General features: G+C 35.3%; 1 protein-coding gene across 1 annotated transcript in view; it reads left to right on the top strand.

Annotated features, from left to right (window-relative positions):
- The first annotated feature begins 666 nt into the window (after positions 1-666).
- TMPRSS15 (transmembrane serine protease 15) overlaps positions 667-24,450 on the top strand; it is a 132,358-nt gene continuing 108,574 nt past the window's right edge. The window contains exons 1-4 of the mRNA XM_020996038.1: positions 667-811; positions 3,584-3,714; positions 7,970-8,037; positions 23,333-23,478. Coding sequence (XP_020851697.1) covers positions 667-811; positions 3,584-3,714; positions 7,970-8,037; positions 23,333-23,478 — 490 coding nt within the window. The remainder of the gene's footprint in view (positions 812-3,583; positions 3,715-7,969; positions 8,038-23,332; positions 23,479-24,450) is intronic.

Genomic DNA, 24,450 nt, shown 5'->3' on the forward strand with positions numbered 1-24,450 from the left:
GTAAAACAATATAATTATTTAGTCATTTTAATTGCTTTGAATTTGAACCTATATCTCATTTTTGTGAGACTTCATGCCCATATACATTTAAAGGGCATATTTGAGAGTTAATTAACATATACAGTATACTAAGTTTGTAAAATATCGAATGTGTAGACATACATGTGATTATGTCTAAACATGTATACTATATATGCTGCACATTCTGGTACCCGTGGAGAATTAGGCAAATACAAGAATAATGATCTGAGTCAGGGGGCAAAAGGTTGATCTATTAGGCAATATAATTAATCATTACAGAATGTTGTACTTATTCCTCACTTAACATGAATCTCATATTTTCTTCAGTAGTTTTTAAAATGACAAACTGTTCACTTCTACAGATAGCATGTTGTTAGACAATGCCAATAATTAACATTTACAGCTCTGGAGTTCTAGTTGTTAATGGATATCTCTTTAAAGATTAACTGCATTCCTAAAGCTCCCTAATTATGGAGATAAAAGAAAGGCAACTAGGAATCACTGTCTAATTAATGTTTTTATTACTTTGCCAAACTTCTATAAATATCTCTCCAATTGCAATAGTTTCCTGTCTGCTTAAGGTGATCTTCCATATCCATTTGCATTTCTTTTCAGTGTAATTGAAACTAATTTCATAAAATTAAAATGAGATTGAAAAAGCCCTCACCTTCGAGGCATCATATTTTTAATGACCATGAAGTCTTGTTTGCATCTCTCTTTGCCATTTTGGTAGTAGTTAGCTGTGGATTAATTACGATTTCCTGGATAGCTATCAAGGAATCTGGAGAAGGTAAGTGATGTAAAGTCAATTACTAAAAAATTTCCTTAGAATTTTCAACATTTTGAACTCAATAGCACAGTGAGTTATTTTTTAATTTTCTGCATTGCATTTATAGACTATATTGTTCCATATATCGTTCCTTATAGGTTATTACAGAAAAAAATTAAGCTTCATAAAACTTGAACTTTAATCCAGATAGCAAGGGCCAGGAAGAATGTTTTAGATGGGTAAAATTAAATGGTATTAATTTTCAACATTCATAAAAATAGATTTTGGCATGCCTTAAGATTTATAATCTTTGATTTTTTTCTCACTCAAGTGTAAAAGGCTTTTATTTACTACCTGTGATAAATAATTTAAAGTGAAAGTTTTACTATTATGTCTTTCTGAAGCATGGTAATAAATAGGATGGATAAAATATGGTGCAATGCGATGAACAGAGTACTGTATTGCACTCAGCGAAACTGGATTCAAATCCTAGCTGTGATCTTTAGAGACCAATGTACATATGACTGGTCATTGACATTGACATTATTTAAATTCTTTGTGTTTCAATTTCCTTATTGGTAAAATATTGGAATAAATTATCTCTGAGGTTTATCAAGTTCTAAGTTCATGATCTCACGACTAATTATAGCAATTAAAAAACAAATTATGAAAGCAGACTAAAAAATATCTCTGAGCAAATAGAGTGATAAAATAAAGGTGAACTAATTGAACCCAGGGATAAAGAGATGACCCAAGAGTTAAAAATAACTTGTGAAAACAAGAACTATTGATCTATGCTATAGAATCAGAATTCTCTGTAAAAGCACAGAGGGATAAGAGGAATAAAAATCTCCAGTGCATTTATGTGAACTGGGAAAATATAAAAATTTAACTACCAAAATGGTTATTTTCTTTTAGGTGTTCAGAATAATATTCTTGAACTTTAATAAAGAGGGAAATTTTGTGGATTTTATTCTCTGCTCTTGGTTGATTTAAATGTTGTAATTAAGGTCACATGATGTATTTCACAAAAGCAAAACTTGACCTAGAAGGTGTAAATATGCATGCAACTCAATTCTAAGGAATCACTAATACTGTTTTAGTGTATTTTGAGGAAAATATAAAGGACAAAAATAATCCATCTAATCTACCCCCTCACTTGACAGATGAAGAAAATGATACCAAAAAAGTCAAATTCCTCTGATTCAAGACCAGTTACCAAACCAGAAAAAGAAATAGTTTTTGTTGTGAAGTCATTTTCAGTTATGTTCAAATTCTTTATTCCATTTGGGGTTTTCTTGGTGAAAATACTGTAGTGGTTTGCCATTTCCTTCTCCAGCTCATTTTGCAGGTGAGGAAACTGAGGCAAACAGGATTAAGTGACTTATCCAGGGTCACACAGATAGTAATTCTGTGTAGTAGTCTATAGTAGTCTGAGACCATATTTGAACTCAGGAAGATGAGTCATCCTGATTCCAGACCGGACATTCCATCCAATGTGTCACCTAGCTGTCACCCTGCTTAAAATTATTTATCCTTTAAAAACATGAAAACAAAAAAGAAACTTATGAAGTAAGCCTCTGGCTTAACAAGGACAAGCAAGATATAATGAAGACTAAAAATTATATTTTAAAATATTTTATTATGATGATAAGAAAGCATGAGATTTTTGTGGATAACTTTTGATACATCATTCATGATTATAATTAGCCTTTAAAGTAGTAATTTACAATATTAATACTTTTAAAGGATTTCATAATAAAGTGACATGTTATAAATAATAAATAATGAAGTGACATTTTAAATTATTGTCTTTTTTAGTTAAAAGTTGAAAAATTTAAGAGCTAATTTGTAATGAACTCTCCAAAAGTAATTCCTTCTGCTATATTCACTAGAATAAGTTTGAACAACTTACTGCAACTGGTTTCCTTTTTCATCCCTCTCCACAAGTGAAATAATATAGGAAGTGATGAGAAAATTAATAGCAAGGCACTTAATGTAAATAGTACTTGGTGCTCAGTGTAAATAAATAATATTTTTCTTGACCAAAAGTTCTTACGATATAGTGTATTTTTAAGAAAAATTTATTTTGCCTTAAAATCAAATACACTAAGGGAAAATATTAAGCTAAGACTATTGGTCAACATTTGTATTGACACACATACACTCTGTAAACTTATTCTGTTTCTCCAACAAAACTTTCTGGACCATTCCCTGAAATCTTTTTAATGGCAGCAAACTTTATCTGATGGGGAAAATCACACATCAGTTATATAATTATTACACTGAAAGCAACATCTTTAAAGTTGGGCACCAAAGTAACAGATATTCAAAGCTTTATAAGGAACATGGCAAGCCAGCTGAGTTCTGACATATTAGTAGTTCTATAAGTATCTACAAGTGACTTGAAAAGTTTTAATGGCTCATTTTTTCACAATATTTGTTGGTATCATCAATTTCATTAATTGGTGAAAATTGATCCCCTTCAGGTAACATAGCAATAAATAAATGGAAAGGAGGGAGGGGTAGGGAGAGAGAGAAAGAAAGAAAGAGAAAGAATGTGGCTGAGAACAAGAGGCAGCTAAAAGAAAAGGGACCAGAAAAAAGCAAGAAAAATTAATAATATAAAAATTATGTTCATACAAAAAAAGAAGACAGCTGATACCAAAGGGGAGCAGAAATTCAAACACATTGAAAGAAATAGCTATTCACATTTATGGTTTTCCTTAAAATATGCATATTTTCTTTTTCTTTTAATATGTTTCAAATTTCTGTTGTTTTTTTTCCCCTTAGATGCTGTGTCTGGCCAAAGTTATGAAACCAGAGGAATGTTTAAAATAGTATCTGGAGCAACATATACTCCAAGTTTGCAAGACCAACTATCAACAGATTTCAAAGTTCTTGCTTATGACCTTCAGCAGATGGTAGGGGGCTTGTCTCTATTTTAATATTATATAGCACATACTAATCTAATTATTCATCAAAATAGTAATAAAGTTAACTTTTCTGAATTTAAAGATTTGGATAAATCAATTATATTCCCTTAAGCTATTTTTTCTTTTAAAAAAATCATCATTTATTCATTTTTAACATTCTTTTCTTTTTTAATTGTGAATTCCAAATTCTCTCCCTCTCCTTTATGCCTCACCCACCCACCAAGAAGGCAAGCTAAGTGATATCAATTATGCATGTGAAATCATGCAAAACATGAAAAAAATTAAGAAAGCAATAAAATTATGCTACAATTTGCACTCAGAGTTCATCAGTTCTCTCTCTGGAGGTGGACAACATTTTTTAATCATAAGTTCTTTGTATTTTTGTTGGATCATTGGATTGATCAGAGTAATCAAGTCTTTCACAGTTGATCATCATTACAACATTGAGGTTACTGTGTACAACGACCTCCCAGTTCTCACTTCACTTTGTAACAATTCATATAGATCTTGCTATGGTTTTTTTTTTCCTGAAAACACTTACCTTATCATTTCTTATAGCACAATATATATAAAGCACAATCATATGCTACATCTTATTCAGCCATTCCCCAATTGATTAGCATCCTCTCAATTTCCAAATCTTTGCCACTACAAAAAGAGCTGCTATATTTTTATACACATGGATCTCTTATCTCTTTGGGATACAGGACTAGTAGTGGCATTGCTGGGTCAAATGATATGCATAATTTTATAGCCCTTTAGGCATAGTTCTGAATTGTTCTCCAAAATGGTTAGACCAATTCACTACTTAAACCAACTGTTTATTAGTGTTTTCTCTCATCCTCTCTAGCATTTGTCATTTCTGGTAGATGTTGTTCAGAGTTGTCTTAATTTGCATTTCAGTAGTGATTTTTAGAACATTTTTCATGTGACCAAAGATAGCTTTGATTCTTTTTCGGAAAACTACCTGTTCATATTGTTTAGCCATTTGCCAATTGGGTAATGGCTTTTACTTTATAAATTTAGCTCAGTTTCTTGAGGAAATAAGGCTTTAATCAGAGAAATTTGCTGTAAAAAATTTGGATATCTCTTCATTGTCTTGCAAAATGTAGGGTTTCTTCTAATTGGGTCTGCTTTTGCTTTTTTTTTTTTTTGTCTGAGATCGTGATAGCTACCCTGGCCTTTTTTGCTTCAGCTAAAGCATAATAAAGCTCCAGCCCTTTATTTTAACTCTGTGTGTGTCTTTCTGTGTCATGTGTGGCTAATTTTCTCTTCAGCTCTGGTCTTTTCATCAGGAATGCTGAAAAGTTTTCTATTTTATTTGTGTTATTTTCTTCACCATTTTTTGCATTTCTTTTACCAAGCTGTTAATTTTCTTCTCATAATTTTCTTGAATAGTCTCATTTCTTTTCCCAATTTTTCCTCTACCACTCACTCCTTACTTTAACTCTTCCAGAAATTCTTGTCGGGCTCGGGTGCAATTAGCATTTTTCTTTGAGGCTTTGCTTGTAGTTATTATCATATTTTTGTCTGCTTCTGGATTTATATCTTGGTTTTCTCTGCCACCATAATAGCTTTTTTTATGTTCTAGGTTTTTTTTGTTTTTGTTATTTGCTCATTTTTCCAGTCTATTTCACAACTTTCAAATTTATGTTAAAGTTGGGCTCTACTCATCTGGGGTAGAGAAGCACAGAGCCAAGATTCAGTCTTTTTTGTGCTACTGTTTCAAAACTAGTTCTAGGGCTCTGCAAGTTTTTGGTGCTTCCAAGGTCACATAATCTGTGAAAAGATGTGGTCACTGTTCTCCCGGTTTATACTCTACTCTTTATCAAGGAGGGGCCCCTGGTTCCCTGAAGCCACAAGTGCTAGTACTCCTCTGGAACCTTTACCAGGTCCATTGCTCTCCTGCAGTCATGAATGCTTTTGTTCTTTTATGCCTTGGAACTGAGATCAGGGTTCCTGCTCCTTTGTGACCAACCATAAGTACTTCTCTCTGCCCTGGAATTTCGATGCAAAATTATGGATAGGCAATAGAATTTCCAATTAGCACCAACTGCACCCAGTGCCAGCAAATGGTTCCTGGTAATCTCTTTCTGATCAGTTGTCTGACCCCCTTACAGTCTCTGGACCAAGAGTTCCCAAAGCTGTTGCTACTGCTACCATGCCACTGTCACAACCATATGTAAGGCCCACTCCTTGTGCTGGTGCTGCTGCCCTGCTCCAGGCTGGCCCCTTCTGCAGTGTCACAGAAACTGTCCTCTCATCCTTCTAAGTTGACTTAGCCTGGAGAAATGTCTCATTCTGACTCTTTTTTTTTTTTTGGTTCTTCCAAATTTGATTTGAAGGGTTATTTTAAAGGTGTTTGAAAGGGAGTGTTGGGAGAGTTCAGCTGGGTTGCTGCCTGTACTCCATTATCTTGACTTGGCTCCCACCTTAAGACATTTAAAAGTATAATTTGCGACCCCAAAGGCTCTCTCGCTCATGGATAAGGTTTGTATCAGTGTGGACCCCAAAAGATTATCTCTTTATAGCTTATCCCCTCTAGAGTTACTTGAGGAAAATATCCCAGTATATTCATAGTATAACTCATGTCTAGATCTTTCTAAATGTGGCAACAGAATGACTACTATATAAGCACTCAAAGTACCACATGCACATTGAATAACAGAAAATAATTATAATAATAGCGAACACTTATACTTTGTGCTAAGCTTCACTTTCCAAATATTATCTCATTTTATGATCATAGCAACCCTAAGAGATAAATGCTTTTATGATCCCCATTTTACAGTTGAGGAAACTGATTAAGTGATTTGTTTGTGTTTGTACAGCTAATAAATGTTGGGGGCCAGATTTAAACTCAGGTTTTACTGACTCCAGGCCTAGCACTCTATCAACTATATCACCTACCTGTCCCTTCTCTGTGTTTTACTTTCACACTCTCTTTCATTCTCTTTCTCTCTAGTTATGTATGCATATATAAATATAATCCTTTATTTCACACTAAAAAAGGACTCATGGGAGCTCATTACCAGATACAGCCACATATAAAGCACTGAAATAGTCCATCATCAATGCACCCTACCCAGAAGGGAATTGAACTTGGCATTGTTATCAGGACAGCATTCTTGTGAAATGCCTCTCTGTTCATCCACAGTCCCTCATAGACTCATAATGCCACCCTGTGGTTAACTTCCCTAAAAAGACAAACATACATTGGAGGCTGCTAAAGAAATACTTCTCCCATCAATCTTGCACTGCTTGAGCAACCTAAAGACCTTGCTGTCCAAGTGAGACATGATGCAAGAAATATGAGGATTATTGTCTTCTCTTTCCGAGGGCCACACTGCATCAGAAAATCCTTATATTTCTCTGGAGGATCCAATCCTCAAACTCTCAGAGTTTATTATTCTCAAACCTTGTGACTCTAAAACTTGGGGCTGTGTGGCCAAACAATCATGCTTACAGATTATGGTGACACACCAAGGCACATCCTAATGTGTCAGAAGCCCTGAGATCCAAGGCCCAATGTAAGGTAGAGACAACTTTCCCAATCTCTAAAGAGCATAAGGTATAGCTTCTGTAGCCCCTACATCTTCTTTCTTCTTCTCCTTCTCATTCATGGCCCCTTTCCCATGTTATGATCCTCTAGTGCAAGAAGAAGTTGTATATGGTGACTTGATAACCCTATAGGCAGGGACCTTCTATAACCTTCCAGACTTTCTCCATAGTATCATTTTATCTGCTTTATTGGTACTTCTTCTTGACAGAACCTAGTTGCCATTGAGGTCAAGTACTGGTCAATCTCTTTTCCTCCTACCCCAGAATACAGTTCCATGTTATTGCACTCTATTCTGTCTTCCTAAGGTAGGAAAAAAGTCTTAGATCAAAAGTGAAATTTTAAAAAGGTGGGCAGGTAAACTAGTATCAAAGCCTGCTTTTTTGTATGTTGGGCAAGAATGGCTGTCCAACAAATGTGCATTTCCCTAAATCTTCATCATCCAATCATCTTAGGCTTCTTATGTCCTGGTCAGTGCTCACACCAATATTCTATGGTCAAACATCCCTTAGTTACCTCCAAGCAATGAATTATTCCCTATAGTCTCATCATGTTGATCATCAAACTGATAATCATAAAACTGATCATTAACTCTGTGATCAAATAGTGCTATAATCTCAGATCTGAACATAAACACAAGGGAGGTATAATCAAATACTAAATTTAATATGCTTATTTTTATAGGTAGATGAAATATTTCTAACAAGTCATTTGAAGGATGAATACAAAGGTTTTAAAGTTTTGCAGTTCAAGTGAGTACTTCTCAGTTTTTCTCAAGATTGAAGTAGTCATTGCTTAGAGTTTTAGTTGCAAGTCTGTGATTCAGTTTGTAGAGATTCTGTATGTTCCTATGTATAGGTAATTTTTATGTTTTTGAGTCAACAAAAATCTGCCTTCTGTACCTCTCACCTCATCCAACTTCCTCCATTAATAAAGAAAAAAAAACCCTCTGCTTTCATAATTTTCATTTCTCTTCTAAACCCAAGGACCTGACATATACAATAACAACAAAATTCAATCCCACCTTCCAATTGCCCCTCCCTTTTTCCAGTGCTTTAGAGATCCTGGTTCCAGGCTGTGGAAGTTTGCTCTGGTCCTGACAGACAGATAGTGCTTCAGTAGCACTCCAGGGGCAAAAGTTTGCTGAAGCCACACAGACAGTATAGTGGCAGTGGCATTCTGTGCTGCAAAAGATCTCTGTAGGAGAGTAGAGGAACAGAAAGAAAGGGGCAAGTCACCTGTCTGTGCTAGAAATAGAGTTCACTCCCAAACCTCACACTGCACCCCTCCTTCCTCCCAAACCCAGGCTAGTGAAAACAACCCTGTAGTTCCAGTGTGGTAGGTCTCTGACTTGTCAGTGACCAGAGAACTGAGAAACAGAAGGAGTAGTAGTAGTAGTACAGGACACTATGTGTGGGTGGTTTGTACGGCACTCCACTAACAATAAGGAAAAGTGATCAGCTTCCAGCTAGATATAGGTCTATCACCCCAGAAATGACTTGGTGCAGAGACCTATGATGGTGAAATGTGAATTGCCTAGAACAGGAGAAGACTCAGATTCTTTGAGATCTAGCCCCTAGGGAAACCACCATCTGAGGGGAGGGAGTCAGAAAGAGAGCAACAAGGGAAAATAAGAGGGAAAAAGGTAGAAATTACCAAACTTCTCAGAAAGAAGAAAATCCAAGAGACCTTGAACTTAATTATATAAATCAACAGGGAAATATTAACAGTAGGAGGAAATATGGACTCTAGATCTAAGCAGACAAGTTCAGGAATCTATGAACAAAGACCACAAAGCAAAGAAAATGATTCATTTTGGGTTTAGTTTGAACTCTTCAGCTTTTCTTTTAAAAATTAAATAATTAATATTGCAAGCATTTATCATCTCTGCTCCCACCTACCATCCCCACCTAATTAAATAATTTTTAAAATGAAAAATAAAATTCTCATAAGAAATATTCATAGCCCTGCAAAACAAATTCCCACATTTTCCACATCCAAAAATGTATGTCTCCTTTTGCATTTAAAGTCCATCATCTCTCTGGGAGGAAGCAGGTAGCAGATTTCTTCTCTGGTCCCCTAGATAAATGATTTTCTTTTCATTGCTTTGGGTTCTAAAGTATCTCAATTTGTTTTTCTTTATAATGTTGTTGTCAATCTATAAATTGCTATCTTATTTCTGTTCATTTCATGCTCAATCATTTCATAAAGGTCTTCTAAAATTTCTCTAAAGCTCTTCATATTTATCATTTTGTGTAGCACGATAGCATTTCATTACATTAATATACCATAATTTGCTTAGCTGTTCTCTGATAGGTGGACACCCCATTTAATTTCTAGTTTTAGGCTACTAAAAAACAACCTTGAACATATAGGTCCTTCTCCTCTTTCTTTTATCTCCTTGGGATATAGACCTAAAAGTAATATAACTAAGACAAAGAAAATGCACAGTTCTGTAACATTTTGGGCATAGTTACAAATTACTTTCCAGAATGGCTCTCTAGATCAATTCAGAGCACTACAACAATGCACTTACATTCCTATTTTCTTGAAGACCCCCAACACTTGTTATTTTTCTCTTATGTCATCTTTGACAATCTGTTGAGTATATGATAGAATCCAAGCTCAGCATTTTTTCATTTAGTTGTTGATAGTGTGGATTTCTTTCTTTGAAAACTACATATTCATATGCTTTGACTATTATTTATCCTTAGCTTTTCCAAAGATATTCCATTTTTGGATTTCTGACTGTGAAATAATACAGTCAATTTTTGTTAAGGGCCTTGTACAGCTAAGAAAAAGATATATTCTTCAAAGGTCTGCTTATATCTAACTTTCTAAAAATTCTATCCATCTCCTTGACTTCTCTCTTACTTATTTTATGGCTAGATTTATCTATGCCTAAGGCAGGGAAATTACAGACTCCATTAGTATAGTCATACTACTTCCTCCTACGATTTAAGTTTTCCTTCAAGAATTTAGATGCTATGCCATTAAATGCAAATATGTTTAGTATTAATATTACTTAAATGTCTATGTTACCTTTTGGCAAAATGTGGTTTCCCTGATTATTTCTTTTAGTTGAGCCTATTTTTTTCTTTTGCTTTGTCTAAGATCATGCCTTTTTTGCTTTAGCTGAAGCATAACAGATTCTGCTCTAGCCCCTTATTTTAACTCTGTGTTTCTTTCTGTTTCAAGAATGTCCCTTGTAAACAACATTTTCTTGGATTCTAGTTTCTAATCCATTCTGCTATCCTCTTCCATTTTGTGGTTGAGTTCATCCTATTCCTATTTACAGTTATGATTGCTAATTGTGTATTTCCTGCCACTCTATTCTCTTAGATGTATCCTTCTCTTTTTTTATCCTATTCTCTCTTCATGGATCTGTTTTACTTCTGACCGCTGCCACCTTTAATCTACTCTCTCTCTTATCACCTTCCTCTTTTCTCGTGATCTCTACTTCCTTCTTAGATAAGATGGCTTTCTATATCCAACTAAGTGAGTGTGTTCCTATGTGTGTGTGTGTGTGTGTGTGTGTGTGTATTCTTCCATCTTTGAACCCATTGCCCACCCTCCTCTCATGTCTTGCTTCATTATAAAAAGCAATCTTTGTGTGCCTCTTTTATATGAAATAATTTCCTCAATTTTCCTCTCCCTTCCCCCTTCTCGCAGTGCATCCCTCTTTCTCACCCTTCCGTTTTTCTTTTGAGACCATCCCAACATGGTAGACTTACACCTATGCTCTCTAAGTAGACTCATTATAACTGTACAAATTATGATAAAGTTCTTAAGGATTACTTACATAATCTTCCTATTTTGGATATAAGTAGATTAGTCTTATTAAGTTCCTTATGACTTTTTCACTCATGTTTACCTTTTTTTATGCTTCTTTGGGGTATTTTGTTTGAATGACAAATTTTCTATTCAGCCCTGGTCTTTTCATCACGAATGCTTGGAAAGTCTTGTATTTCATTAAATATCCATTCCCACCCCCCCTCCAAAGGGCTACACTCAGTTTTCTAGGTAGGTTTTTCTTTAATCCAACTGTTTATAGTCTAGTCTCTCAGATACCAGTCTCTCAGATGGCTCCTTTACCTTCTGGAATATCATATTCCAAGCCCTCTGCTCCTGCAGCATGGAAGCTGCCAAATCTTGTATGACCCTGACTGCTGCTATTGTCCTTCAGTAGTTTGGTTATGTTGGACTCATCATGATTCCATGGACCATAGTGTGCCAATACTGTCCATGGGTTTGTGTTTTGGTTTGGTTTGTTTTGTTTTGTTTTTAATAAAGATACGGAAGTGGTTTGCCATTTCCTTCTCCAATGGATAAAGGCAAGCAGAGATTAAGTGACTTTCCCTGGCTCACATAGTTAATGAAGTGTTTAAGGCCAGATTTGAACTCAGGTCTTTCTGACTTTAGGCCCAGCATTCTACCTAGCCACTGTGACTCAGTGGATAGAGTGTTCAGCAAAAATGCTCACTGTATTCCACCATCTAAGTTCTACCTTTTTATTTCTCTTTTGAGCCATCCTGGAATTTCTTCTCATTGTTCCAGTGCTGTCTGAGGAGTCCATAGGATTCTGTCAACAGGACTCCTGTCTCTACTCTACCCAGATCACGTGGCTTAGAGTGTAATCACTTAAACTGGTCAATATATTCAGGTAGTTTGGACTGCTCAGCCTTCTCTGAGTGTAACAGATTCAATGTTTCTGATTTCTAGGCCTAGACTTCCTCATATCCCCTGCTGGAGAGTCATCAGATACTTTAACACTACCTCCATCCAGCATGAAGCATTGCTTTACATAGTTTAATGTCTCCTGGGGAGCATATGATTTACTCCATAATTTTAAAAGTTCTATCCAGATGCCCTAGGCCTCATATCAGGAGCATATCATAGAACACACCTGAAGCCCTTGACATAAATTCCACTTTGCCTAGAAGTGAGTAGCTATACAACTGGAAACTTGAATGCATAGAGTTCTCCTGTTATAGATCTAATAGTAACATGGATGCTCCAGGTTTTTTCTTCTCTTCTCAGCTGAATTCTTCTTTTCTAGTCACTAATGAAAAACATAGAGGGAGAGCAGCTGAGGGGATTGTATGTCAAAATCTTCTTGCAACATGACCTGGGAAACCATTGCTAAATCCCCTTCATGATTTACTTCCTTTAGGGGCAGCTAGGTGGCGTAGTGGATAGAGCACTGGCCTTGAAGTCAGGAAGACCTGAGTTCAAATGTGGCCTCAGACCAAACACTTAACACTTATTAGCTGTGTGACACTAGGCAAATCACTTAACACCAAATTGCCTAAAAATTAAAAAAAAAAAAGATTCGTTTTCTATATAAAATAATCCATGAATAAATTGAATACAAAGTTTTCTGGGGAAAATCCATATTATACTTTGTTTACTAAAAGTGTACAAGCCTTTGTCACGTGTGCCATTTGAGGCATTCTTTAATCCAACTGTTTGTAGTTCAGTCTCTCAGGTACCAGTAACTGAGACGAGAATGAATCCTGTAAAGGCAATATTTAGCATGATCTTACCCTTCTCAGAACAAAACATTGTCAGAAGACCATGAAAAGATGAAAACCATGACAGCTAGCTTTTTCTCATATGTTCTATCCATGAAGGAGTCTAGGTCAGCTAGATTACTAAGTTCCTTTTCTCCAGCTTATCATTTATGGCTATCTCAGGCATTTTTTTACCTGCCAGGAACCATATTTTAGGCTAAGGTTATCTCTTGCCTCACTATGGAGGTCATAAACCAAAGCTAGCTGCTCATTGACTCCCTGGCCAGTACTCTTGCAGATGACCACCATAGAGAAACCCAATCCCTGGCCTGCTTTGTCAGAAGCCTTGGGCTTTGAGGGAGACAGTGAAAAGCCAAGGTGAAAAGTAAAGTGCATAATCAGTAGTCTTTGAAATTACTTCATGCTTAAATAGTTTTTTTGTTGTTGTTGTCTCTTGTTTTTGTTTTTTTGGTTAGGCATTGGGGTTAAGTAACTTGCCCAGGGTCACACAGCTAGTAAATGTTATGTGTCTGAAGAGGCCAGATTTGAACTCAGGTACTCCTGAATCCAAGGGCGGTGATTTATCTACTGTGCCACCTATCTGCCCCTTAAATAGTTTTTTAAAGGTTGTTTTCCCACTACAGTAAAATAGTATTTAGTACTTTCACTTATTTAGGTTAGGGTTTTCTGTCAATGTGTGCTTGTAAGTGTTTTGTATTTAAAAGTATTTTCTATGTACAGAAAGTGTCTTTCCCATATTTAGGCAAAAAAATGAATGCTAATCATATTTCAAATAATCTTAATATTTTTTAATCTTTTTACTTGATCTTGTTACATCGAATATATCATGCCTTTACCTTATGATGTGAATGGCAAAGAGCTATTACTAATCACAGAAGTATTAACTCTGCATTTTTCTTGTTGTTTTCAATCTGTTAGTGTTTTCAATCTGTGGTTTATTTGAAGTAATCTTTTGTTATCTTTAGTTCATTTTGTGAAGCTTAGCTTAGATAAAATTAGAACATATAGTTCATAATTCCATTTAACTATATGCTGAATGTTAACAAATGACTAACGGTGCCACTGTCAACCCTTCTATGTTACGGAGCTCCTACTCTTCCCTCAGGATGTCTCAAGTGTAACATAGGACAGGTATTCATCTGACATACTAACAGAGTGAAGGTGCCAACACCAATCCAAATATTAAATATTAGTAAAGCTTAACCAAACTGAAGCTGGGCCTAGAGGGACTGAGGCACTTGTCCTCTTCCTCTAATGGGGCTCTTAGACACTTAGAGCTGAACCCACGTATACTAAGTTCAGTCTTGGAGAGCCTAGCCCCTAAAAAGGTGGAGGAAGGGGTCAGACTCTTCTTCTTGGACTCTTTGATTCTTTAAACTCCATTGGGGTGGGCCATTTGGGGACAAAATGAGTTATTCATAAGAATAATTAAAGATAGAAGATTTAGTTTGTCCTAACCCGACAAGTATATGCAGCAAGGGTACAGTGGCTCCTGTATGCTCAGCCCACCTCATTTCTATTGGAAATAAGCCTAGTCAGCAGGGCAAGTATGGTGTGGGTGGGACTTTTTTATGCCCTTGGGTCATCAGGAAATTGCATCAAGGAAAGCAAGGCCTGGTGCACTTTGCAAAACCACATCATTTTTTTCTCATTACAAGATTCATAGGAATAAAATGCAATTTTTATATAATGATATAATATTTTTTAAAAGCACTTTATCTCATTTGATACCCAAAATAGTCCTGAAAGGCACCTTTAGGATTTTAAGAGAACATAATACATTTATACAGATGTCCAAAACTGCAGTTTTAAGATTTAATAACTTCCTATATAAAAATTATAAACATCTTAATGTCCAGCTATATCTTTCCAAATTATGAAAAATAGAAGGAATTATAGGAGCAAATAACAATCTATATTCTGTCACCCCTTTGTAGAAATACAAATGAATTCTTTGATTGAATTAGAAAGGGCAGCCATGCCACAGACGGCCTTAAAAAGCTGAGCTCACCAGCCTTGAATTAGTTCAAGCAGGAGCCAGGAGTTGAGGATGAAGTTGGCCCCTGAAAAGATTTTGCTTGGAAGGGAGGGGAAAGATATCTGCTGCTTTTAGGAAGAGTTACTGCTCAATAGAAGATATATCCAGAAGAGGGCAGAGACATACTCTGTGCAGACAGACAGAGGTAAATTATTTCAGGTAGAATTCACTTTTTGGGAGCATGATCATTGAGAGTAGAGAAGAACTGACTATGGATTAAAGAGAAAACTAGCCTTGGCAGCTGAAAATCCAGCTGCAGAGAGGAACTGACCCAGGAAGCCTGGCTGAGTGACCCACCCAGTGGAGATACTGAACCTAAGCAGGAGTACTCCATGTAAGTACTCCATGAGATGAAAGGTCAGGTAGCCCTGTAGTACCAGAAGTGAGAGTTGCCATAGGCCTGTGCTCCCTTTATTATTCTTAGAAGCTATGTGACTCTGAGAAAGTCGTATGATCTGTCTCAGCTTCAGTTTTCTTATTTGTAAAATGTGGCTAATAATAGCACCTACCTCAAAGGGTCATTGTTAGGACCAAATGAGAGAGCATGTTTTGCAAACCTTAAGGTGCTATGTAAATGCTATTTATTATTATTTGTTGTTGTTGTTGTTATTTGTATACCTCCCTACTATTGTCCCCCAAGTTTGTACCCACTCTTCCAAGAGATGCTGCATATTTGTGGAAGAGTGTGGAGGAACTATATTATATCTACTACTCTTAGAATGAAACATTAGTACATCCCTTTACTATGAACTAATTGTGTCTACTGACTGACTAGTATGGGCCTGTGAGCGACAGAGTACAGACCCACAGTATATCCTAGAACCTCAGCTAAGTAACCACCCTCTGACAAAAACAATCTGTAATTATGAATGCAAGTTTGAAGAGTACTATAGTACTTTATAGTTTAACGTATCTGTATATTATGATCTAGGCAGTAGGTATTTTTCTTCCATTTAACTATTTCTGAATGTATTGTTAGGGTAATCTCTTTCAAACAGTTGGAGATCTCATGAAGGAAATCTTGTAAGGCTGTCAGACTTCCCGCAATCAACACAATATCATCTGCACATAGCAATCTCTACAGAAGCTTACCATTAATAGGGAATCACTCTATTTGGATCTTATGAAAGGTATCCTTCATGACAGTGACAAATACCTCTGCAAACATGTATCTCCTTGTTTTATCTCATTCTTGACATTGCTTAAAAATTTTGCATAAACAAATCTAATAAGGCTAAGATTAGTAAGGGAACAATTAACTGGGAAAAATCATTGCATTAAGTTTTTCTGATAAAGGTCTAATTTCCATAATATATAAGAAACTGATTCAAATTTATAAGAAAGAGAGCCATTCCCCAATTGACAAACAGTCTGAGATTATGAACAGACAGTTTTCAGGAGGAAAAAAAAAACCCTGGCTATCTATAGCTATATGGAAAAAAGAATGTTCCAAATCTCTAATAATTAGAGAAATGTAAATTAAAGCAGTTCAGATATTACATCTTATACCCATAACAGTGTCAAAGATGACAAAAATGGAGAATAATAAATGTTAGAAGGTCATGTTTATGCACTATTGGCAGACCTATGATTAGATGCAACCATTCTGGAAAGCAATTTGGAATTACATATAGTTTCCGAAGAGTACATTGCCTTTAAGCCATTTATGTCACTGCTAGGCCAAATCCAAAAGAGATAAAAGAAATTGGAAAAGGTCTTATCTGTGCAAAAATATTTATAGCAGCTTTTTTGTGATAATAAAGAGACTGGAATTTAAGGAAATGCCTTTCAATTGAGGAATGGCTGAATAAATTGTGGTATAAGAATGTGAAGGGACTTCCAGGCACCAAGATGACGGAGTAAGCAGTAAGTCACTCTCACTCTCCCTTATTGACCTTGAAAAATTCGGAAAATACTGCCCCAGAAAAAATCCTGTAACACTGGAGCCAGCAGAAAGACAGGATACAGCAGGGGTTTTTTTTTAGCTCATAAGGCTAGGGGGATTAATGGGGAAGGTTCCTCTTGCTGTGGCTGAAAGGAACCAGTATAGGACAGGAGGCATCTCAGTAAGCCAGAGGCAAGCCCCACCTCAGCAAACCAGCAGGAGATCCTGAGCCCCAGGATAGTGGAGCAGGCAAGTGCCAATGCCAGGATTCTGCCTCCACCAGGAATGCAGGGCTGGTTCAATTTAGCAAAACTATCAGTACAATTGATCGTATCAACAACAAAACTAATAGAAACCACGTGATCATCTCAATAGACGCAGAAAAATATTTTGACAAAATACAACATGCATTCCTATTAAAAACACTAGAGAGTGTAGGAATAAATGGAACCTTCCTTAAAATGATAAGCAGTATTTGCCTAAAACCATCAGCAAGCATTATATGTAATGGGGATAAGCTAGAAGTATTTCCAAAAAGATTAGAGGTGAAACAAGGATGTCAATTATCACCACTGTTATTCAATATGGTACTAGAAATGCTAGCTTTAGCAATAAGAGGAGAAAAAGAAATTGAAGGAATTAGAATAGGCAAAGAAGAAACTAAACTATCATTCTTTGCAGATGATATGATGATATACTTAGAGAATCAAATAAAAAACTACTTAAAATAATAAACAACTTTAGCAAAGTTGCAGGATATAAAATAAACCCACATAAATCATAAACATTTCTATATATTACCAACAAAGCCCAACAGCAAGAGATAGAAAGAAAAATTCCATTTAAAGTTACCATAGACATTACAAAATATTTGGGAGTCTGCTTGCCAAAACAAACCCAGGAGCTATATAAACACAATTACAAAACACTTTTCACACAAGTAAAGTCATAGCTAAATAATTGGGAAAACATCAGGTGCTTATGGGTAGGCCAAGCTAGAATAATAAAAATGACAATTCTAACGAAATTAATTTGCTTATTCAGTGCCATACCAATCAAACTACCAAAAGATTATTTTATAGAGCTAGAAAAAATAATAACAAAATTTGTGTGGAAGAACAAAAGGTCCAGAATAGCAAGGGAATTAATGAAAAATGCTAGGAAAGTTGGCCTAGCCATACCGGATCTTAAATTGTTTTATAAAGCAGCAACCATCAAAACTACTTGGTACTGGCTAAGAAATAGAGTTGTGGATCAGAGAAATAGGTTAGGTACACAAGACACAACTGTCTGTGACTATAGTAATCTACTGGTTGATAAATCCAAAGACTCCAGATTCTGGGATAAGAACTCACTATTGTACAAAAACTGCTGGGAAAACTGGAAAATAGTATGGCAGAAACTGGGCATAGACCAACATCTTACACCATATACCAAGATAAATTCAAAATGGGTATATGATTTAGATATAGAGGCTAATACTATTAGCAAACTGGGAGAGCAAGGAATAGTTTACCTATCAGATTTATGGAGAAGGGAGAATTTATGACCAAACAGGAGACAGAGAACATTATGAAATGCAAAATGGATAATTCTGATTGCATTAAATTGAAAAGTTTTTGCACAAACAAAGCCAACGCAACCAAGATTAGGAGGGAAGCAGAAAACTGGGAAAGAATTTTTACAACCAGTGTCTCTGATAAAGGCCTTATATCTAAAATATACAGATAACTGAATCAAATTTAAGGAATATAAGTCATTCCCCAGTTCATAAATGGTCAAAAGATATAAATAGGCAGTTTTCAAATGAAGAAATTAAAGCTATCTATAATCATATGAAAAATTGCTCTAAATCACTATTGATTAGAGAAATGCAAATCAAAACAACTCTGAGGTACCACATCACACCTATCAGATCAGCCTACATGACAAAACAAGAAAATTATAAATGCTGGAGAAGATGTGTGAAAATTGGAACACTAATGCATTAAAGCATTGTTGGTGGAGTTGTGAGCCATTCGGGAGAGCAATTTGGAACTATGCCCAAAGAGCTATAAAAATGTGCATACTCTTTGACCCAACAATACTACTTCTAGATCTACATGTATCCCAAAGAGATCATACAAATGGGAAAAGAACTACATGTACAAAAATAATTATAGCAGCTCTTTTTGTAGTGGCCAAGAATTAGAAATTGAGGAGATGCCCATCAATTGTGGAATGGCTGAACAAGTTATGGTATATGAATGTAATGGAATACTATTGTGCTGTAAGAAAAGACGAGTAAGTGGACTTCAGAAAGACTTGTATGGACTGATATTGAGTGAAGTGAGCAGAACCAAGAGAACGTTGTACACAGCAAAAGCCACACTATGTGATGACTAACTTTGATAGACTTAGCTCTTCTCAGCAATGCAAGGATCTAAGACATCTCCAAAAGTCTCATGATGGAAAATATTATCAACATCCAGAGAAAGAGCTATGGAGTTTGAATGCAGATCGAAACATAGTATTTGCCCTTTTTTTTCTGTTTTGTTTTGTTTCTTCTTTCTTGTGGTTCCTCCTATTGGTTCTAATTCTTATTTACAACATCACTAATGTGAAAATATGTTTAATAGGAATGCATATGTATAGCCTACATCAGATTGGGCTCCATCTTGGGGAGGAAGGTGAGAAGGGAGGGAGAGAAAATTTAAAACTCAAACACTTATGGAAGTGAATGTTGAAAACTCAAAATAAATTAAAAATTAAAAAAAATAAATGATGAGCAGGAGAACTTCAGAAAAACCTTATGTGGACTTACATGAACTGATGCTGAGTAAAGTGAGCAAAACCAGAATATTGTACACAATAACAGCCATATTGTATGATGACTGACTTTGATAGACTTAATTCTTCTCAGCAATACAAGGATCTGAGACAACTCCAAAAGACTCATGAGATGGAAAATGCTATCCACATCCAGAGAAAGAACTATGGAGTCTGAATGCAGATCAAAGCATACTATTTGCTGTCTCTTTTTTTGTTTTGTTTCTTCTTTCTCGTGGTTCCTCCCATTTGTTCTAATTCTTCTTTACAATATGACTAATGTGAAAATATGTTTAATAAGAATGTATATGTAGAGCCTATATCAGATTGTATGCCATCTTGGGGAGGGGGTAGGAGAGGGAGGCAGAGAAAATGTAAAACTCAAAAACCAATGGGAGTGAATATTGAAAACTAAAACTAAATAAATAATAAAACATTAATAAATAATTAATAGTAAAACATAAATAAACTAATAATAAGATTAATAGAATAATTAATAACAATAGAATAATAAATAAAAACAACTAAGTTGATTTAAAATTTTTAAAAAATAAAGATAAGAAAACAAAAGAATGTGATGAACTACTATTCTGCTTTAAGAAATGAGGAAGTAGATGATTTCAAAAAAGAAATGGAAAGATTTATATATGCTGATATGTGAAGTCAGCAGAACTGGAAAAACAATTTATAATGTAATATCAAAATTATAAAAATGAATAATTTCAAAAACTTTTATAAACTGAGGAAGAATGAAATGAACACAACCAGCAGAACAGCTTATATAATAACACTAGAAAAAAGAAACAGCTTTGAAAACTGAAAGAACTATGATCAATACAGTAAAACCTTTCAAGATTCCAGACAATGGGTAATGTTATTCATTAGAATGCAGAACGAGACATGAGAAATTCAAATTAATTCTACTTTGTAATTGATTCATTATTGTGTTGATTTCATCTTGTATTTGATTCTGTATCTGCTTAAGTCCCCTTTCTATGTTCTTTAGTTAAGTTCAGGAATTCACCTTTCATCTCTGATCTAATTTAAAGGTCAGCCTGGCCATAAGTCACTGTAATTAAAAGAAGAGGAATGTCATCTTCTACCAGGGGTGGGAAACCTGCAGCCTTGAGGCCATATGTGGCCTTCTAGATCCTTAAGTGCAGCCTTTTGACTGAATCCAAATATTACATAATAAACCCTTTATCTAGAAGGCCACATGTGGCCTCAAGGCCATAGGTTCCCCACCCCTGTTCTATACCATTAGCTCTTGGGTAAATTCCAAGATATCTGATGTTATCTTTAAGTCCTGAAAGCTAGGTCTGAGTTGTTTCTGAACTGTCTTTGTGCCATTAAAGAAAGCTGTTATCATCCTAACAAATCTTCTGGGTGACAGGGAGTCTAACTCTGATGCACTAGCAAAGATTGTAGGATGCAAATGGATCCCATAAATCAAACAATCAATTCCTTAATGACAGAAGGAAGTGGTCAGCAGCCCCATGTGGGTACTAGCCTACATTCCTTAGGAAATGGAATCATAATGTTCCTGCCCCCATGATGATGTCAGCCCTACCACCAATCATATTCTTCCTGATCCTTTCTTTGCTCTGCCTTATAAAAAGAGTCTGCCTCTACACATTTTTGTCTCTGGCATAGCTGAGGTATCCATTGACCCTCTTTATTAATAAATTCACACATTATTAATGAATTAATAGTGCTCAGAATTTTGTACCTCAGGCTACTTCTATTAATTTCTATAATTAATAGATATGTTGTACTATAGTATATCATATCATATATATTTTTACATAGCCATCGAGAGAATTTGTTTTGCTTGATTATAAATATTTGATTAAGAAAATTTGTATTTCTCTGCTTTTTTTCCCCAATGTGTTGGGAGTGGGAGGGAGAGAAAATAGATTTCTGTTAATTTTATTAAATGTAGGAGGGTGTTACAGATGCAAAATGTTGCATACGCTTTCAGTTGAAATTACTACAGTATTATTTTTATTTAATTGCTTTACTTTGTGACAAGAGACTTCTCACAAAGTGAAAGTAATCTGTAAATGTTTATAATGTCAAAATAAAACACATCAATAGAACTTTAAAAAAACAAAGCAAGGGAAAAATATATTTTGTGAACAATTGTTTCTCAAATCTACAGTGAGGATTCACTTAATATACATAAAGATTATGTAATCTCTGAAAAATTTCACAGTTTTTGAAAAAAATATCTGTTGTGCTGACTTTAATATACATTTAGATGGCCAGTCCATCCATTAAATAAGTATATCAGTGCATATATTCGGGTCAAGAACTTCAGACAGGCAACACACTAAATGTAGAATTGAAAAGGAGGAAGAGAAAGAGTTCTACTGTTTTTTAAAAATTCTATGGTATGTTAACAATCCCTAACTATTCCCTAGTGCAAAGACCTAACTTTTCAATAGAATTTTTTTTTCAAAAATACTATACTCAAAGAGTGGTGGAATAGAAAAAGGAGGTGAGCCCATCATTTAATGACAATGAAGGTTTGATTGGATCCTTGGTAGATGTATGGAATAGCATGAATAAAAATCACAGAGAATAGGTATTCATCATTTTGTATCTTCACCAATAGTGGGACCACCCTTACAGCTAGATGGTATAGTGGATAGAGTTCCAGACCTCCAGTGAGGAAGACCTGAATTCAAATCTGTCCTCAGACACCTACTAGCTGTGTGACTCTGGGCAAGTTTAACATTCAAAGTTGCCTTCCTTGTGACAAAATTATGACACAAATAGCATGAATACTACTGTGTCCATTTTGCAGATGAAGAACTGAGACCCCACAAGGTTAAGAGATTTGTTCATACTCAAAGAGCTAGTTAAGTAGAAGATTAAGACTGGAGCCTAGATCTCACTTCAAATGTGTTTTCCAGTTAAGTCAGTCACATCTCGTTTAATAAAAACTAAGTAAAACAAAACTAAAGGAGATTTACATTATTCTCTACGACTTCTATTAACTGAAAGAATCCTGATACATAAGCCCTTAACTTCTCCTTCTGCTCTTTGTAAAATTCCATTGTACTCATCCTGCTTATGTATTCACATTCTATACAAGGTTGCTGAAATGGATACTCAGAGCTCATTGCCTGATTGATAACAGTTCAGTTCAGCCTGTGCTCTGAGCATAATACAATAGCAATTTCCTATTTCTGCATTTTTGACTGGTAATTGGCAGCAGTACCTAGTCAGAGGACTCTCATTTTATTTTGTCACACTGCTTTGGGAGGTAGCCCTGGAAAGGGTGCTACTTTGGGATCCTATGAAGTAGATTGAACTTGTCTTACAGAAAATCTTTCCTCTGAGATATTAGAAACCTAACTGAATTCTTACATCTTATTCCCCAAACTAGTGAAATCTGGATCAGTATGTTACCATACCACTTCATAGGCATGTTTAACTTGACATAACTTAATGCTAAATTTTCTTTATGAAAAATTATCTCACTATGGAAGAGAAAGTAAAGCTTTCTTGATAAAGGAATGAAACATAAATCCAGAGACCCACATTTTCACCTTGCTATCCCTGTAGTTTTTTTCTACATCCTTTGACAAGTCATTTAACTTTTTATTACTTCTTCATCCAAAGAATAAAATAATACTTGACATAGCCAGTTTAAGCAAGGATAATTAGGATTAACAAATAATTTTTGTTAAGATGTTCATGTCCTCTTATATGAAATGAGGACAAATCACTTGAAAATATTGAATTTTCTTTTAATGTCTTTTTTTACTTTGCAGCAATGGCAGCATTTTGGTCATATTTGAACTTTTCTTTACCAAGTTGGTATCAGATGAAAGTATTAAGGATGAGCTGATTCAAGGAATTGAAGCAAATAGCCAACTGATGACTTTGCACATTGATTTGAGCAGCATATATATCACAGGTACCTTGAAAATCATTTGCTTGAAGATATATGGTTTTAAGTCCTAAGCCTATTTCTCTTTTCTTTCTATACTCTTACTTTGTGATCTCATCAACTACCATCGATCAGTGATCTCTAGGCAGTTGATTCTTAGGTCTATTTATCCAGCCCCAGTTTTCCTGAACTCCAGTCCCACCTATTAGAGAGTTCAAACTCAACATGTCAAAAATTGAATTTATTATTTTTCTCCACAAACCCACTCATCTTATGACCTCCTTCTTACTATTAGGGGTAGCTGATATAATGGATAGAATACTGGACCTGGAGTCAGGAAGATCCAAGTTCAAAATCTGCTTTTATTACTAACGGTGTAATCCCGGGGAAGAACTTAACTTCCCAGCCTCAGTTTTCTCATCTGTAAAGTAGAAATATTAGCATTCGCTTCACAGAATTGCATTGAGGATCAGACGAAATAATATATGTATTCACCTTTATAAACCTTAAAGTGTTACTTAAACACTAGTTATTATTTTCTTGTTATTATTAATATTAATCACATGGAGCCATTCTTATTCTTTTCGCCCTCTAGTGCCTTCCCACCTCAGGCTACTTTCTTTCTTGTGTGCAAACATATACCCATATATGTATAGACACATACACAGACATATATGTAAACATATTTTCAGAATATATGTGTGCATATTGTCAGTATATGTGCACACATATGTGTGTCTCTGTGTGTATAAACATATTTTTCTCCCATTAGAATATAAGCATCTTGAGAGTGGGAACCTTCTTTGCTTCTTCTTTGTATCCCTGGTGCTTAGCACATACTAAATACTTAGCTTTTTATTACTGCTAAAATCCGTGTGATGATGTTTATACCTCTTGGGAGAGGCATACTCATCAGCAAAAGTCTGATGATAGTGGGTCAAAAATAGGAGGCCAAACCTGAAAGCAGGGAATTTTTTAGCATGCTAAGGCTTCTGCTCT

Source organism: Phascolarctos cinereus, unplaced genomic scaffold (genome assembly GCF_003287225.1).
Source record: "Phascolarctos cinereus isolate Bilbo 61053 unplaced genomic scaffold, phaCin_HiC Scaffold_726;HRSCAF=1367, whole genome shotgun sequence".
Taxonomy (NCBI): Eukaryota; Metazoa; Chordata; class Mammalia; order Diprotodontia; family Phascolarctidae; genus Phascolarctos; species Phascolarctos cinereus.